The sequence below is a fragment of the Trachemys scripta genome, chromosome 2, assembly GCF_013100865.1.
Source record: "Trachemys scripta elegans isolate TJP31775 chromosome 2, CAS_Tse_1.0, whole genome shotgun sequence".
Lineage (NCBI taxonomy): Eukaryota > Metazoa > Chordata > Testudines > Emydidae > Trachemys > Trachemys scripta.
In genome coordinates, this window is record NC_048299.1 from 161,821,425 (window position 1) to 161,839,650 (window position 18,226).

The 18,226-nt window shown below is 44.7% G+C and overlaps 1 protein-coding gene across 6 annotated transcripts in view; it reads right to left on the reverse strand.

Annotated features, from left to right (window-relative positions):
• Window positions 1-11,096: 11,096 nt before the first annotated feature.
• The window catches only part of PIGN (phosphatidylinositol glycan anchor biosynthesis class N), a 155,266-nt gene continuing 148,136 nt past the window's right edge, over window positions 11,097-18,226 (reverse strand). For 4 of the 6 annotated variants that reach the window (XM_034762080.1, XM_034762079.1, XM_034762077.1 and 1 more), the window contains one exon: window positions 11,097-11,474. In XM_034762080.1, coding sequence (XP_034617971.1) covers window positions 11,351-11,474 — 124 coding nt within the window. In that variant the 3' untranslated portion in view covers window positions 11,097-11,350. The remainder of the gene's footprint in view (window positions 11,475-18,226) is intronic. The other 2 variants (XM_034762083.1, XR_004644636.1) reach the window with 2 other exon arrangements.

Sequence of the window (18,226 nt, forward strand, 5' to 3'; positions counted from 1 at the left end):
TCATCTTAACATGGAAATTAACAGAAAAATATAATGGCGATATTTTAAAAGCAAATCCTGTCCATGGGCTAAATGGAACTCAAACCAGAAAGGTCAGCATCAGCTGAAGTTATTCTGCAATCATTTTCTTACGCTATCTCATATGTCAAAAAGGCAGAATAACCAGGCCCTACACAAAAGGCCATTATCTATGGAGATATACAAAGGTTACTCCATGGGAAGCCCAGCTGAGCGCTGCACTCAGAATACTTTGTCCTTTAAAATTTGTACACGAGTGATAAGCTAAGTTTAATTAGAGGATGTTTGGCCTTGGTCAGTAATTTCACAGCCATAAAACGTCAGCAGTTCTGTTTCATAATATTTGCTGCTGAACACATTCTTTGGATTGTCCCAGGAATACTGAACCTTTGATTCAGATTTGGAGAGGCACTGCTGAGGAGAGGCAAGTGAAGCAAGTGCAGTGAAGAGCAAATCCCGTAACATACAAACACATCTCTTTGTTTCTCTCTCCACCTAGCTATGGCAGACATGATAGAGCGAGTCTGATCTCATAGACTTCTTTAAATCTTATGTGACTGATTCTCCACTGTCTTGCAGCTGGCATAGTTATTTTTCTGTGTAAAAAAAGACCACTTTTGTTTGGTAGTATTTTATACCTGGTATGCATTGGGGTCAATGACTACACAAGACACAGAGAGCTGGGCCTGTTGACTTTGCTGGAGAACAGAATCAGGATCCATGCTGAATTCAATACATTTTACCATTTCGTTCTGGTTTATACAATTTGGATTTTTTGATGCGCTCAGTGAATTCGGTGGATAAAATCCAGCCATTGACAGGTCTGGAAGCAGTAACAACACAAGTGAACGCTAAATGTCAAACCTGTATTTCAGCTTCACCTTATATACTTGGTGAAAGAAATAAATTGCCATCTACTTTATCTGGAAATTAAAACAAACGAAAGAAGGTGTGGTTTTCTTTATAGCCATTTGACATTATCCACCTTTAAAAGGTTAGGAAAAGTAATTGCTGCCAGATGCAGATCAGGTGTGGGCAAGCTAATGTAAAAGGTTATGGGTACAGGATAGTGACATGCTATAAGCTTTTAAGCTGCAAATTCAGTTGTTCTCAGCACTGGTCCACTCTGAAACATAACAAAATACAATGAATGGTAGCTCCAATTTTGTGTCCAGCTACATGGGAATAGAGTGCATGTCCTGAGGAATACTGGAAATGCATGCTAGTGGGGACAGGAAAACTGGATCCAATCCTCTAAACCCTTACTAGCATTTTATGGGAGATGCTGTGGGAATATAAGCTGTGGAAAGTCAACGAGAAGGTTCGCTACATGCACGCAAAGGGACTTTACTCCATTCCACATTCAGTCAGTGCCAGCTGATGCAGGCCTCAGGGCACACTTGGCACATTCTGGAATGCACACAGAACCCCTTAAAAACAGTGGAATTGTGGAGAAAAAGAGGCATGCCCTTGCCCATGCCCACTCCAAATATTAAATCCACATGAGATGGGTTATCCTACCTCTCTGGGCCATGGGAATGTCCTCGGCAGCCATCAAAGGAGAGTCAAGGGACAAAAAGAATGGCTACTTACTTTACTGTTACTGGTTCTTTGAGGTGTGCCCATGTGGATACCACTCTTAGGGCTCATGCACACCATATAGGGATGTTCTAACCAGCAGTGTCTCTTGGGGCTGCACCTGTGCCCTGTATGCCCTCATCTTCCCTGCCAAGGACAACAGGTGCAGCAACCTCAGCCGCCACTCAAGTGTCTTCACCACACATAATCCCAACTAAAAGGACGCTGTAGCAGCAGTGAGGGAGGATGGGTCATGTGATCCACATAGACTCATAGACTTTAAGGTCAGAAGGGACCATTATGATCATCTGGTCTGACCCCCTGCATGCTGCAGGCCGCAAGACCCTTCCCTGGACTCTGCCGTTGAAGTCCCCAATCCTGTGTTTTAGTGACTTCAATCGGCTGAGACCCTCCTGCTAGTGATCCCTGCCCCATGCTGCGGAGGAAGGCGAAAAACCTCCAGAGGCTCAGCCAATCTACCCTGGAGGAAAATTCCTTCCCGACCCCAAATATGGCGATCAGTAATACCCCGAGCATATAGGCAAGAGTCTCTAGCCTTACCCTTGTTGGCCATTATGCTATTCATGTACCCTTGCTTGGTTTTCCTTGGCTACTATGTTTTACCATTAAACCATTCCCTCCATAAACTTATCCAACTTAATCTTAAAACCAGACAGGTCCGTCGCCCCCACCGTTTCCCTCGGAAGGCCGTTCCAATATTTCACCCCTCTGACGGTCAGAAACCTTTGTCTAATTTCAAGCCTGAACTTCCCCCCGGCCAGTTTGTATCCATTCGTTCTCGTGTCCACATTAGTACTAAGCTGGAATAATTCCTCTCCCTCCCCTGTATTAACCCCTCTGATATATTTGAAGATAGCAATCATATCCCCCCTCAGCCTTCGCTTTGTCAAACTAAACAACCCAAGCTCCTCTAATCTCTTTTCATACGACAGGTTTTCCATTCCTCTGATCATCTTGGTCGCCCTTCTCTGCACCCGTTCCAGTTTGAGTTCATCTTTTTTAAACATGGGAGACCAGAACTGCACACAGTACTCCAAATGAGGTCTCACCAGCGCCTTATACAACGGAAGCAGGACCTCCCTATCCCTACTAGATATACCTCGCCTAATACATCCCAAGACCGCATTGGCTTTTTTCACCGCCTTGTCACATTGTCGACTCATAGTCATCCTGCGGTCAACAAGGACCCCTAGGTCCTTCTCCTCTTCCGTTACTTCTAACCAATGCGTCCCCATCTTGTAACTAAAATTGTTATTATTCATCCCTAAATGCATCACCTTACACTTTTCACTATTAAATTTCATCCTATTTCTGATACTCCAATTCACAAGCTCATTCAAGTCTCCCTGCAGAATATCCCTATCCTCCTCCGAGTTTGCAACTCCTCCCACCTTCGTATCATCCGCAAACTTTATCAGCCCACTCTTGCAATCGGTCCCGAGGTCAGTTATAAATAGATTAAATAAAATGGGTCCCAAAACCGAACCTTGAGGCACTCCACTAGTAACCTCCCTCCAACCCGACAATTCTCCCTTTAATACAACCCGCTGCATTCTCCCCATTAACCAATTCCTTATCCACCTCTGGATTTTCATATTGATCCCCATGTTTTTCATTTTAACCAATAATTCCTCATGGGGTACTGTATCAAACGCTTTACTGAAATCCAGGTATATTAGGTCCACCGCATTTCCCTTATCTAACAAGTCAGTTACTTTCTCAAAGAAGGAGATCAGATTCGTTTGGCACGATCTGCCCTTCGTAAAACCATGCTGTAATTTATCGCATTTGCCATTAACCTCAAGGTCCTCAACTAGTTTCTCTTTCAGAATCTTCTCCAGCACCTTGCACACTACTGATGTTAAACTAACAGGCCTATAGTTACCCGGGTCACTTTTTTTCCCTTTCTTGAAAATAGGAACCACATTGGCTATTCTCCAGTCTAACGGGACCACCCCCGAGTTTACAGATTCATTAAATATTATCGCTAATGGGCCTGCTATTTCACGCGCCAATTCCTTCAATATTCTCGGATGAAGATCGTCCGGTCCACCCGACTTAGTCCCATTAAGGCGTTCTAGTTTTGTTTCTACCTCGGATGCGGTAATCCCCCATCCTGTTTGCCCCTCTGTAACGGTGCTAGTATCCCTAATACCTTCATTGGCCACATTAAACACCGATGCAAAATATTCATTGAGATATTGCGCCATGCCTAAATTATCTTTAATCTCCTCTCCGGTCATAGTCTTCAGCGGTCCCACTTCTTCTTTCTTTGCTTTTTTCCTATTTATATGGCTGTAAAACCTCTTACTATTGCTTTTAATTCCCCTCGCTAAGTCCATCTCTTCTCGGCCTTTGGCCTTTCTCACTCTATCTCTACATTCTCTGACTTCACTAAGGTAAGTTTCCTTACTGATCCCTCCCTCTTCCACTCTTTGTACGCTTTCTGTTTTTTCCTAATCGCCCCTTTCAGTCGGTCGCTCATCCAGCTCGGTCTAAATCTCTTGCTTAGTAATCTTTTTCCCTTTTTGGGGATACAGGCCTCTGACAGCTCATGCATCTTTAACTTAAAGTAATCCCAGGCTTCTTCTGCCTTTAGATCCCTTAATATGTTTACCCAATCCACTTCCCTTACCAGTCCCCTTAATTTGTTAAAATTGGCCTTTTTAAAATTATAAACCCTAGTCTTTGACTTAATTCTGGTACTCATTCCATTTAGTTTAAACCGAATTAGCTCATGATCACTGGAGCCCAAGTTGTCCCCCACTAGCACATGAACAGAACATCTTGAAGAAACACTGTGTTTCTGCCAGTTAGAGAGATTTCCCCCTTCCAGAATCTTAAACATAGTTCTTACCTCTCTGATGAAACCTCCTTTTGAACCAACATCATCATGCTTTTATACTACCTGTGGCAATTATCTCAGCACAGAGGGTGAGTGAGATTCAGTCTTCAATAACTGGCCCTTCATTCACTGTTTTTCATTAGGACAGAATGACTTTAAGACCTCACCCACAATGTATACAGAAAGTAGTTTCAGACCTTGACCTCAGCCAATATATACTGTTACCAGTGTTTTCCCCTAAGCCTAATTCATCTCTCTGGGAAACAAAGCCCCATGCCCTGGTTGTTAGGACAGTGCTATCTTATTACCTACATAGGATGAAACCATTTAGTAAATCACCCAGATTATTTATTTGTAGCCTTTGAAGAAAAGTCCAGAGGTCACAAATGGATCTCAGATTGTATCAGGGTCTCTTCTGACTTGAAATTGAGTTGATTTTCCACCTCTCAGATTAAACCTCCTTCAGCTAGAGCTTAGTGCATCCCTTAGCAGGGTCTCCATAGCTGAAATTTGTAGGGCAGCTACTTGGAGTGGAGTTCATACTTTTATCAATCAGTATTGTCTCACATTAGCTTCTAGATCTGATGCCAAGCTGTCTTAGGGTATATCTACACTACAAAATTAGGTCGATTTTATAGAAGTTGATTTTTATAAATCAATTTTATACAGTCGATTGCGTATGTCCACACTAAGCGCATTAAGTCGGTGGAGTGCGTCCTCACTACCATGGCTAGCATCGACTTACGGAGCGGTGGACTGTGGGTAGCTATCCCACAGTTCCTGCAGTCTCTGCCACCCATTGGAATTCTGGGTTAAGCTCCCAATGCCTGATGGGGCAAAAACATTGTCGCGGGTGGTTTTGGGTACATGTCGTCAGTCGCCTCTCCCTTCATGAAAGCAATGGCAAACAATTGTTTTGCGCCTTTCTTCGTGGGTTACCCGTGCAGATGCCATACCACGGCAAGCATGGAGCCCGCTCAGCTCACCGTCGCTGCTGCTGTTGTGGGCAAGTCTACTGTGGGGGCTGCATTGATCCAAGTAGCCAATGCAATCATTGACACTCTGTTATCAAGGGTAGTGACTCTGGGAAATGTGCGGGCCTTTTTAGATTTTAGGTGCATCATATTCCTGTCCTTTATTGCTGGTGAAGAAGTCTTGCAACTGTACATTCCAGTCCGGTTGGTGCTGCAACATCCATTCATTAAGCCTGGACCATAGCACTTCTGTGATTGACACACGTAACAGCTCCAGGGCTCTTGCTCTTTTGCCTTGCCCTACTCGGTCCTCCAAGCATTTGACACAGAAGCACCTGCAGCAGCTGGCATTGCTACACAGCAGCAGCTCCTTGCCTTCGCAGCAGACAGTGCAGTAGGACTGCTAACCGTCGTCATCCACTGCTTCCGCTGCAACTCTGCTCTCCTGCTCCCCAGCGACGAGCTTGGGGGATCCGCACTGGTCCTCTTGGGTGCTGCTGGCAGCAGATGGTGCAGTAGGACTGGTAACTGTCCTCGTCGGACATGTTGCTTGGCCGGGGGTTCTGGCAGCGTCTTCCCTGCCTGGCTCCTAGCAAACTCCGGGGCATGGTGTATGGCTCCATCACTTCCCCTGCAACTCTGCTCTCCTGCTCCCCAGTGACGAGCTCGGGGGATCCATTCATGAAGCCCGGACAGTAGTAAGGAGCAGTTCAACTATAGGCTGAGCAAGTGCAGAATGGTGGTAGAATGTGCCTTTGGACGTTTAAAAGCTCGCTGGCACTGTTGGTCAGATCTCAGCGCAACCAACATTCCCATTGTTATTGCTGCTTGCTGTGTGCTCCATAATAGCTGTGAGAGTAAAGGGGAGACTTTATGGTGGGGTGGGAGGTTGAGGCAAATCACCTGGCATCCGATTTTGAGCAGCCAGACACCATAGTGATTAGAAGAGCACAGCAAGGCATGCTGCACATCAGAGAGGATTTGAAAACCAGTTTCGTGACTGGCCAGGCTTTGGTGACAGTTGTGTGTATTTCTCCTTTATGCAAACCCGCCCCCTTTGTTGATTTTAATTCCCTGTAAGCCAACCCCACCCTCCCCCCTTCAAAATAAAGTAACTATTGTTTTGAAACCATGCAGTCTTTCTTTATTAATTAAAAAAATATAAATGAGAGAACGGACAAGGTAGTCCGAGGGGCGGGGGTTTGGGGAGGAGGGAAGGACAAGGCCACATTGCTTATTGTAGCCACACTAAAAATCAAACTATTTGAATGACAGCCTTCTGTTGCTTGGGCCATCCTCTGGAGTGGAGTGGCTGGGTGACTGGAGCCTTTCCCCCACCCCCTCCCACCCCCACGTTCTTGGGCGTCTGGATGAGGAGGCTATGGAACACGGGGAGGAGGGTAGGCAATTATACAGTGGATGCAGTGGGGGGGGGGTCTGTGCTCTTGTTGGCTTTCCTGCAGCTCCAACAGACACTCATCATGTCCGTTTGCTCCCCCAACAGACGCTTCATCATGTCCATTTGCTCCCCCATTAGCCTCAGCATCGCGTCCTGCCTCCTCTCTTTGCGCTCACTCAATTCTTTCCTGGCATCTGCCACTGAATGCCTCCATGCATGAAGCTGTGCCCTATCAGAGTGAGAGGACTGCATGAGCTCGGAAAACATGTAATTGCGAGTGCAGTTTTTTTTGCCTTCTAATCTGCGATAACCTCAGGAACGGAGATGATGGAGGAGCACAGAAACATTCTATGCTCTACGATTCTGGGGGGACTGAAGAGTCACCTGTGCTGCTGAGTTCGCCACGCTGACCAAACAGGAAATGAAATTCAAAAGTTCCGGGGCTTTTCCTGTGTACCTGACTAGTGCATCGGAGTTCAAAGTGCTGTTCAGAGCAGCCACAATGGAGCACTGTGGGATAGCACCCGGAGGCCAATACCGTCGATTTGCGTCTGCACTACCCCCCCCAAATTCGACCCAGTAAAGTCGATTTTAGAGCTCGCCAGGGAGGAGTACAGAAATCGATTTTAAGAGCCCTTTAGGTCGACGGAACGGGGCTGGTTGTGTGGACGCAGTCATTTTTAAATTGACCTAACGTGGCTAAATTCGACCTAACCCCGTAGTGTAGACCAGGCCTTACATTCGTTGTTTCAGCAGAACTGCTAGCTCCTGCCTCCTTAGTCCATCACCAAGAGTGGAATCCACATGGACAGATACTCAAAAAGTAACCCCATTTTTCTTGTCAGGTCAGTAGAGCTTCAGATGCAGGCAGCAAGAGTTAAAACATCCTGGTTACTGGTGCAGCTGGGGCTGCTTAACCTACCAGCCCCAGTTGCTATGCATTAGAGGAGAAAGGCAAAAGGATGACCCAGAGTGGAGGAAAGGCTGGGCTCAACTAAGAAAGCGATTTTGTTGGCTGGTTGGACTGCAAATTTGGGAGGACTTTTTAGTTCTGGAAAGGAGAGGAACTCACCCCACTGGGGAGGGAGAAAAGTACCTTGGCACACAGCCCAGTTGGCAGCATAAAGCTGCTGAGCTGGAGAATTTACACCACCTCAAAACTGAAGTAAATCCAAATGTGCAGGCTAAGACTCCTGCTTAAGCCCCACCATGGGAAGATACATGAATAGCATAGCCAGTCAGCCGTGGGAACTGCAGTACAATGCTCTCAGGGAGAGTGTGCTAGAAAGGGAATTAACAAATGGGCAGAGAAATTCAAGAGATTGGCAGGGAATAGGGAGATGTCAGCTAAGGTCACTGCCATCATCACCCAGCCAGAGAATGGCAGATGCAATTAGCCACTCAGGTCCTTGCAGGGGAATAGTGGATGCTGCTCTCCTATAACCATTGCCCCCCACTCCACTTCCACACAAAGGAATGCAAATAGCCACATGTAGAAGCAGATAACATGGATCCTATAGTCAGAATGCATACCTGTTCAACCTCACTCTCCCCTCCTAGACAGTGACTTCCACCTGCCTATGTTGTGTATGTGTTTTTGTACACTATCGTTACTATCCCTTTACATCAGCAGTAGTTTATAAAGTAATAATTATAGCCCAATAGTGTCATTGGGCATAGTGGTATGTATGACATTTTATTACCAGCATTATTAACCGCTGGGAGACAGGATAGCTGACTAGAGCCTACTGTCTCCCCAGCTGAATTTTCGAAACAATGGATATTAACTGCATCCAGTGTTTTCATCTGGATAGGTGTAACCCCAACTTGGCTGTGCCACGCACAAATGTTATTCTTTACCATGCCTAAAGAAGCTGCTTTCATCACATTTCGCTTTGGCCAGAGGAAAGCAGGAGACATCACTAACCTGTCTCAGGCTCCTGTATCATCCATTTCTGACCCATTTCCTTCACATCACACTGCTGCACGCGGCTGAGCTGGATGTTAGAGCTGCTGATGTCAGCAAGCATACTCCATGTAAGAGGGCCAGGAGAGGCCCATGCCTCAGTTTCCTCTTCTTCAGGGCCCCCAAATAACTCACTCAATCCAAAGATAATTCAATCACTCCTGTTCTGGAGGTCCAATTCATTTTGTCCTCTGGATACATACTAGCTCTCCAGGCCCCAGCCCCAGTTCAGTGTTCTTTTCCCCTTAGGTAAGCACATCCCAGCCCTCCTCCCTGGAGCTGGGTTTTATCATTCCCAGGCATTACCTGACTAGAGTTCCTCCTACCTGGGGAGTTGAGTAGTCAAAGCCAGGAGGCTGATCCTCCTGGCTGGAGCCTCTCCTACTCCCTGCAGTTTCCTGAGCTCACCCTGCCTTTGACTGCAGTTTCCTCCTGCCCTCCAGTAGGCCCCATTCAGGCTCTTAACATGGCACAGGTGGGCTGGAGAAATTTCTTCTGTAACCGGGTTAAGCTGGCCTGTTACAAACCGTAACAATGGCCATGGAAATAATGTTGGCCTGGAGGTGGAGGCTGTGGTGTGCAAGGCGGTCCAGACTTAGATGGAGTGGAAAGCGGGCTGTGGACACAGTTCTCAGGAGGTAATTGTCAGGCCATGTGATGCCTCGGTAGGCATGTCTGACGGGGCTTGGTTTGGGACAATGGTTGTGTATAGTGCCTCTTCTTATACAAGTAGACTGTTCCCTTGTCTCTCCCTCCAAATGATGTGCGCTAAGTGGTTGATGTGGGGTAGCCCTCTACAGCAGCAGCTCAGTGTATCAAGGGAGTCGTGTGTGTGTGTGGGCTCCCACATCTAGCCATCATCTGCATCATACTTGCTTCTTGTTGTTCTTCGACGCTGCTGTGTGAAACAGCTAGCTGTGGTGGGCATTTCAACACATTCCTTGTATACACTGTCTGGTCCTTGTTGTACATAGAGTGTTGTCTGGGGCATTGGCCGACTGTATCTGCATCCTTGTTTTGATGGTGTGGTGGGGACGTGCCCGATGGAGTCACCAGATCAGTGGTCATCCCTGGAATGACTCTTTATCCCCAGCATCTTGTTGCTGTTGAGTGGCATTTTTGAAGTCATATAGATGACTGCAAGCCCCCGGTAAGACGTTTAGTGGCATCCAAGAAGCAAATGGATGTTTGTAGCTGGTTTCTCCCAACCAGCCTTCCTGCAGGGATGACTAGTTTCCAGAGCCATAGATGGCTGCATGGCCATAGCCAAGTGCCAGATAGCTGGGGGTGGGGTAACGGAACTGCCCCCAAGATAAACGTCTGGCATACTCTAGTCTTGGCTGCCACCACTGCTTGTGGCATGCATCTGCTATGGGTCCTGTGAGTTCTGGCTGCAACTCAGAGCTGTGATGTGGTGCTATCCTGTAGTGTGATTTGTCAATGATGCTGTTGTGTGTTGGGACTAATAAGAAAATGTGTGTTTGTAATCTATGGGGGTGTCCTATTTGAAGGCCATTCTATTGGTACTGTGTGTAGACATGCATAATCCCCAAGACCTCCTGTAATGTTTTGTGTGATTTCAAATATGAAAGCTACTGTAATGGCAAGATACCTTGCTGTCTGACAGCTGTGTATACGACTCTTGTTTGACTCATACAATAGCAAAGCTCAATGGGTGATGAAGCCCGGAACTGTTTGTGCAGGTTCTGGTTACTTTGTGGTCCTGGGGTCTACCTGCTCTACCTGTTGGAGGAGGAATGTCACAGGACAGTTCCTATGTGACCCACAGCAGATTTGAAACTAACGGGTACTATAGAGGGCCCATGACGACAGAGCATGTAGGTGGTTCTGTCTGGTGATGCACTCAGATGTCTCATGGTCACACTTGGTGGTATGCCTTTGTGTTGGTGTCTTGCATAGCTGTTAACCAGGTGATCATTTTGTGCACGAGCTGATTGCAAATGTTGGCAGAGGAGGAAACACCTGAGTGGGCATCATATGCAAAGTGAGTATCAACTCAACAACTACCAATCCCAAATTGCTGCTTCCACCTATTCTCACACATTCACAGCTAGTGAAAGCTGAGGTGACCTCAGTTACCCTGATGCATATTTTCTATGCTGTATAATATCACAAAGCACTGGTCTGTACACATTTACCTTATTGTGTTTGTCTCTGTAAGGCTCTTATGTAAAGGCTGTGCTAGGGATGGGATGAGAGCCAAGATTTTGCAGGTGTGTGATATAAATGCTGGAAGATGTTATAGTAAAAGAAAAATACAACAAAGATGGCTGCTGATGTTTTAAACCAGGACTTAATCACTGTTTTTATTTGCAAAAAATATATTTAAGGAATAAAATTAAGACTATTTTACCCCCAGCTGATCTCTAAAAGTCAATCTCCAAGCATAATCTCAGTCACAGGAAAGTAGAAAATCTCTCAATAGGATTTTGGCACTCCAGTCCATTAACTATTTACATTCCACAGGTGGACACTGGCTCACAGTAAGGGTGAAAATTCTAATAGCAAAAACAACACTTGTAGCTCTGTCACATGGAATGTCGTTTAGTTCTTCCCCAAAGTTCAATTCTCTTTGTAGTGAGCAGCTGGGCCAGTCCACTCAGCAGCATGATGAAGATAGTGAAAACCATCACAAGGACATAGTGGCTAATGCTGCAACAGAGAATGTTGCAGGTCAGATAAGACAAAAATATTTTAAACCTTTGTAGTAGAAAACTGAGTTAGTCAAGTAGCCTTAGTAACAATTTTATTACGTAATTATGGGTCCAACCATGTATTTTTAGTAAGGCTTAGAGGTGAACAATTCCAAGGAGATGATATAGTGTATTTTTGAGAGAGATGTTTTATCTACATATATGAAATTGGCTACCCTTTGGTTCATATTCCTATTAGTAGCTCATCTACTTCACTTTCATGTTCCTCCAGCACTCTTGGATGAACATTATACAGCTCTGATGACTCACTGCAATTTAAATTATCACTTTGTTCTGACTCCTCAACTTAACAGTACCTAAAATTTATTACCTAACCCAGAACTTCTCTTTGAAGACATTTCCCCCACTGGCTTGTGTCAGACTTCATCACAGAAGTAGTTTAGCATCTCTCCAGTGTTCTTTTCCTGCACAGTCACTCCCTTTGCTCTCAGATAGTCTAGCAGAAACATTAACCCTCTTGCAGGTTTCATACTTCTGATAGCATTTAAGATTTTTAAAAAATTGTATTTAGGTCCTTGGCTACTTGCCAAGTGAGAACCATGCTCACCTCTTTTTGTACCTCTAATGTGCGTATGTGTGATCGTATCAGGGCTAGAAATAAGCATGTAAAGGGGAAAATCTGCTGGAAAAGGAATAAGAAGATATTAACTGAAGATAAACACTAGTTTTAAAAAGATTTAAGTGGTCCTGACATTAGTTAAGGAATCCACACAGCTGCAAATGTCTGTATTTTTCCAGAGGTTTAGGGCAATTACTATCAATCACAGTGAGCAATTCTATATTTACTTCTTGAATAATACAGTTGGATTTGGGGTTACTAAATTCAAATCCAGCTCTTCCCAAAATTCTCAGGAGCTCAGATCTGGAATTTGGAGTCAGTCCATTAGGGAAACAATGGCCAACTATGAAGCCTGAATCAAGAGTCAGAACTTTCCCAATGTTTTGGAACTAGTGTGGTTGAGGGCAAAGTGTGCTGGATTGTGAGCCAGGAGACGTGGGCTTTATTCCTAGCTCTGTTACTGACCTATTTTGTGACGTTGGACAAGTCACTTCACCTTTCTGTGCCACCACATCACCTGTCACTTTTTGCCTGTCTTGTCTATTTAGATTCTAAGATCTTTGAGGAAGGCAGTGTTTTGTAAGTTTGCACAGGGCTCATGCAATGGGATTGTTATCTCAGTTGGGATCTCCAGATACTACTGTAATACAAATCAGGTAGGGAGGAGCTGTGAATCTGATGTGGCCATCTCCATGTACTTTCCCCAGGATTATAGCACAGCTCCGTGTATTCCATAGTCATGGAATTTACTGCAGAATCCAGCCCTTGCCGTCTAAACTCTCATGATTAAAAAACCAAACAGAGGTTACTCACGTCATGTAGTAACTGGAGTCCTTTGAGATGTGTGTCCCTGTGGTTGCTCCACTTATGGTGCGCCTGTGACCAGAGATTTTTGGTAGCAGTGCTTGTTCAGCCCATGCATGCACCCCGCACATCCTCGTGTCTCATGCCAAGGCTATTTGGGGCTGTATGGGCGAACCACCCTCAGTTCTTTCTCCACTGCAAAAATCCACAAGGAAGACTCCGAAGCAGACAGGAAGGAGGGTGGGTAGTGGAGCACCCACAGGGACACGTATGTCAAAGAATTTTAGTTACTACTCAAGGTGAGTAACTTCTCCTTCTTCTCTGAGTAGTCCCCCTGTGGATACTCCACTTCAGGTGACTCCTGAGCAGCACACTTATTCAGGAGGTGAGAGATTTGGAGCAGAGTCCAATACAGAAGAGAGAACTGCATTGCCCACAGCAGCATCTGATTTTGCCGCAGGTACCAAAGCATAATGATTAGAAAAGATATGAACAGATGACCAAGTTGTTGCTCTACAGATGTCTGCAACTGATACATCCTTAAGTAAGGCTATAGACATAGATCACTCTCAAAGAGGCTTGAACATGAGTTCTGTGATAACAAATCTTAATATAACCAGAAATCCATTTTGATTACCTCTGTTTCGAAATTACCAAACCCTTGCTTCTGTCTGCAATGGATACAAATAGTCTAGATCTTCTAAATGGTTCGGGTCCTATCTAAGGGCAGGTATCTTTGGGGGTGGGGGTCGATCTAAGATATGCAACTTCAGCTATGCTATTCACGTAGCTGAAGTCGAAGTATCTTAGTTCGACTTACCTGGCTGTTCTCATGGCAGCAAGTCAACCACCGCGGCTCCCCCATCACCTCAGTTTACTCCTCCTGCCAAGGTGGAGTACAGGCGTTGATTGGGGGATCGATTTATCACGTCTAGACGAGACGCGATAAATCGATCCCTGATAGATCGATTACTACCCGCCAATCCGGCGGGTAGTGTAGACGTGGCCTAAGTACAGGGCTAATACCCTTCTGATACCTAGGGTATGGAATACAGTACAGCCAGTACAGTGCAGTTTTGTTTGGGGGAGGGAGGAGGAGGAACCCTGGGAGATGAATGGTTTGATTAATATAAAATTCTGTGGACACCTTAGGTAAAAATTTTGGACATGCCTGTAAACGAGAGGTCTTGAATACCATAAAAGGGGGGAGTTGCCATTAAAGCCCGCAATTCTCCCACCCTTCAGGCAGAAATGATTGCTGTCAGAAAGGCTGCCTTTATTGATAAATCTAATAGAGAACCAATAGCTGGTAGCTCAAAAATATGTTTCATAAGGCAATTAAATACTATGTTCAAGTCCGAGCTTGGAGTAGGATTGGTAAAGAGTCTCAGCCATCCAATGAACAAGGTCTTACAGCATCCAAAAGGAGGGAAGTGGAGTAAGATATTGCAGCAGTAAGACCTTGTTTATTGGATGGTTGAGACTCTTGACCAAACCATTAAATCTGTTGCTTGGAGGACATGGATGGCTGAGAAGATGTAGCTGAAGATGAAGGAGGTATCTTTTTTTAATATCTTCCTCTCTTGACGGGGAGTACAGAGGGTTTATGATATGTTGACTAGAGGGCTGGATGTGCTCTTTGTGCCATCTGAGACCTACTAAATCTCCTTTTATTTACAGGAGTGTAAATATCTAGGGATTGCAGTATGGTTCTCGAATCCTTTAAAGTGTGGAAAGATGTATCCGTTGAGTCCAAGAGCTTGCAACCGTCAAAAGAGAGGTCTTTGACAGGACTCCGAACCTCTCTTGGAAAGCCTGACAGTTGTAGCCAAGATGCTCTTCTCATGCCTTTTGCAGTGGAGATAGATGTGGCAGATACTGCAGCACAGTCTAAGGAAGCCTGGAGCAATGTTTTTGCCAGGAACTGACCCTCTTGAATAATGTTTTTAAACTGGTTCTGATGTCCTTCTGGCAGATGTTCAATAAAAAAATTGAATGTTATAATTTAAGTAGTCATATTTGGCCATGAGCACTTGATGGTTTGCTATCCTGAACTGACATGTGTCTGAAGCACAGAGTTCACAACCAAAAAGACTGAGCCTCTTGTGGTCCTTTATGTACAGGTTGGACTTTGAGTTCTGTTGTCTGCATCATTTATTAATGGTCTCCAATACTAAGGCATTTGGAGCTGGGTGAGAAAATAGAAACTCCAATTCCCTAGCTAAAACAGAATACTTTTTATCCACCCTCTTGCATATAGGCAGTGTGGTAGCAGGGGTTTTCCAAACCATCTTAGCGGGCTCCATAAGAGCTTCATTCACTGGAATAACAATCTTCATAGATGTCGAAGTGTGTCAAATATCTAGGAGTTTATGTTGGGACTCCTGAACCCTCGAAGGGACTCTGCAGTCTGTCAACATTCTGAAACTGCTTGACCTCATCTGCCATAGAAGGTGGTGGAGACATGACAACTTCATCAGGAGATGAGGAGGAAATATTAGTAAGAGGTGTCACCTCCTTATCGGCTCTTGCTCCTCAAAGGTCTCTTCCTCTGGCATAGGTGATGGTAAAGAGGATTCAGGAGAATGGGCTCTTCTCTGTTCCCTCCGGTGTTGCGAGGACCTCAGTGTAGATTGTTAGTGACAGCATGCCCATGGACCCCAACCAGGCCATTGAGGAGGCACAAATGGCATAGGTGGAGGCAGCCATCTTTGTTCTGGCCATGTGAGCGTCATCTGAGGTTTCTCCTCCTGAAATATGTCAGGATAGGAGGGAAACTGAGGTGTCCTAGAATAGGTAAGGGAGCCCTACACTGAAATTTGAGAGTTTGATGAGTCCTCTTCCACATTCTCTAAGCCGGGCGATAGCTCTTTGGCTTGCAGAGTAGATGAGGGTGAGTGTGGTGCTCTACGTGATATAGGGTTTGGTGACCTAGAAATCTTGACATTGACAAATCCCCAACACTTGTTAACAGAGGAAATTCTGGCTCAGATCATAAGGATACCTAGACTCTTGTGGTACTAATGGTAACAAAGATTGGACCAAGTAGGAACCTGTGGAAGATGGTTTCAGTACTGATGCAGCTGGTACTGAGTGCTTGGTATGGGATTCCCTTGGTACCATAGGTAGGTGAGCTGTCTTTGGTATGGTTAATTTTCTTATCAGTACTGAATGTTGTTCAGGGATGGGCTTGGTCTTTTCAACTCTGTCTCTGCCACTCTGGGTATGAGTATACAATTGTTCCTCTTTGCCTTTGCAGTACTGGCCTCACTCAGAGTCTTCATTGAACTCCCCTGGGGATCTGAACTATTTGTAGCCTTCTTGTAAGATGGTGACTGAGAGCTTCTTGGAAATATACTCCTTACCTGCTTCTGCTTAGTGGCAGATATAGATGACGAGTTTGGTAACGTAAATGTGCCTGGTTCCACAGTACCACCTACCTCTCTACCGGTCTCCAGTGACAGAGATATCAATAGAGACCAGGCACGAGCTGAACTGGGTGGTCTATGTACATGGGATTCTTTGCTCCTCGATCCAAAGCTGGACATAAAGCTTGCTCCATCATTAGGAGTTTTAACTTAATTCTCTGCTTTTTCAGGATCTACCCTTGAAGGAAGTGCAGATCTTGCACTTACTGGGGATATAAGTATCACCTAGACTGGAGTGTCTGTCACTTATCGGAATTGCCTCCCAACAGGAGAGGCACCTCCTGAATCCTGGAGAGCCTGGCATTCCGAGCAAAACTAATAAAAATTTAACCCCTAGAAGGAAAAATCTCCTAATTATATAATTATCTCTGTGAATGAAAAGTTTTGTTTTTGTTTTCAGAAAGAAAAAAAACAGGAACAATTCTTCCACCAACTATAACACTACAAGAAATTACAAGGTATCTATCTGAGAAAAAACTAAGTCTTAGAGAATAGGCACACAGGAGATTCTGTCTCAGGTCAAACGTAGCTGAGAAAGAACTTCGAGCAGTTGGCCTGCACACCCCCATATAGCCTCAGCACAGGAAGCAAAGTGCATGCATGGGCCAAACGGGCACAGCTACTAAAAATTTCTGATCAAAGGAGCACAGCGCAGGCACACTTGAAGTGGAGAACCCACAAGGATACTACTCGATGAACTGTATTTCTTATCCTCGTTATTGGGAGGGAAACCTCAAAATGAACCAAATGTAAAGTGATAAATGTTGCTTTATATAGTCTGAAACAATGGCACTGAGGTGATTTTTGGTCTCAACAGTATATTAAACTCTAACCTAAAGATGACAATTTAAGCATCAGCATTTAAACTCAGTGCTGATCATTTTAGCAGAAGCATCCAGCTAATATGTTTATCACGCAATCAGAACTTCCCTTACCTGGCATGATTTCAAATGCCCCAGCTACTGTCTTGTACTCAGCTACCAAATCCTCCAGCTTCTCCTCTGGCAAGTACTATGATAAGTTATGGGTTGCCAATACAAAATCTTTAGCACACTGGAAGTGTGGAGACAGTATTAAATACACTACATTTATTACCAATCAGTAGAGGCTCTGATACTGATTGTGCTATTTATTGATAATAAATTTTGTTTTTTAATTCTAAGTGAAGCTGCTGCAGGACTTTTAGTTTGCTACAGATCCATGACACAAAGTTAAAGCCAGATTGCCATTGAGCACACAGACCTTAGTTATATGGCTATTTATGGCAGCTGAGTTTTAGTTATCTAGAACGAAGACTATAGTAACAGTGACAGGCAGTGATTTAGTGTAGTAGTTCTTGAGGTAAACCACCAATCATCAAGAGATGTGATGAGTTTTCTAAACTCATTAACATTTCAAACTAAGGATTTATAAAAATGACTGTTCACCTATGTTTACTATGGTATTCGAAGCCATCAATACTTTTGCAAAAGGACTATTGAAAACATTAGTGTTTTGTCTTTATAGACATCCATACCTCCTGGTGCATCTATTTCTCCATCTCCTCTCTCTTTCTATCTCTCAACACAGATGGTTCTTCAGAAAGGGCAGGTTAACTTCAAACTCCATGAACTCTGAGTTTATTTACAAAAAGGATTCCATGGATCACTTGAAGGTTTAATGATCTGGAATTTTTGCCTGAGGACTCATTTTATTTGACACTGTAGCAGTGAAAGACCAGTGAGGCTCACCATCCTGATGCAATCAATCTTTAAGACACACCCCCTCCCCCCAAGGTTGTGACAACCTCAGTTCAAGACTTGGCACCAATGGGGCATAATTTTGTTCTGTGAAGTGTAGAAACACTGGATCTTAACTTGGAAAGCCTGAACACTGACCAGAATGGAAGAATAAAACTAT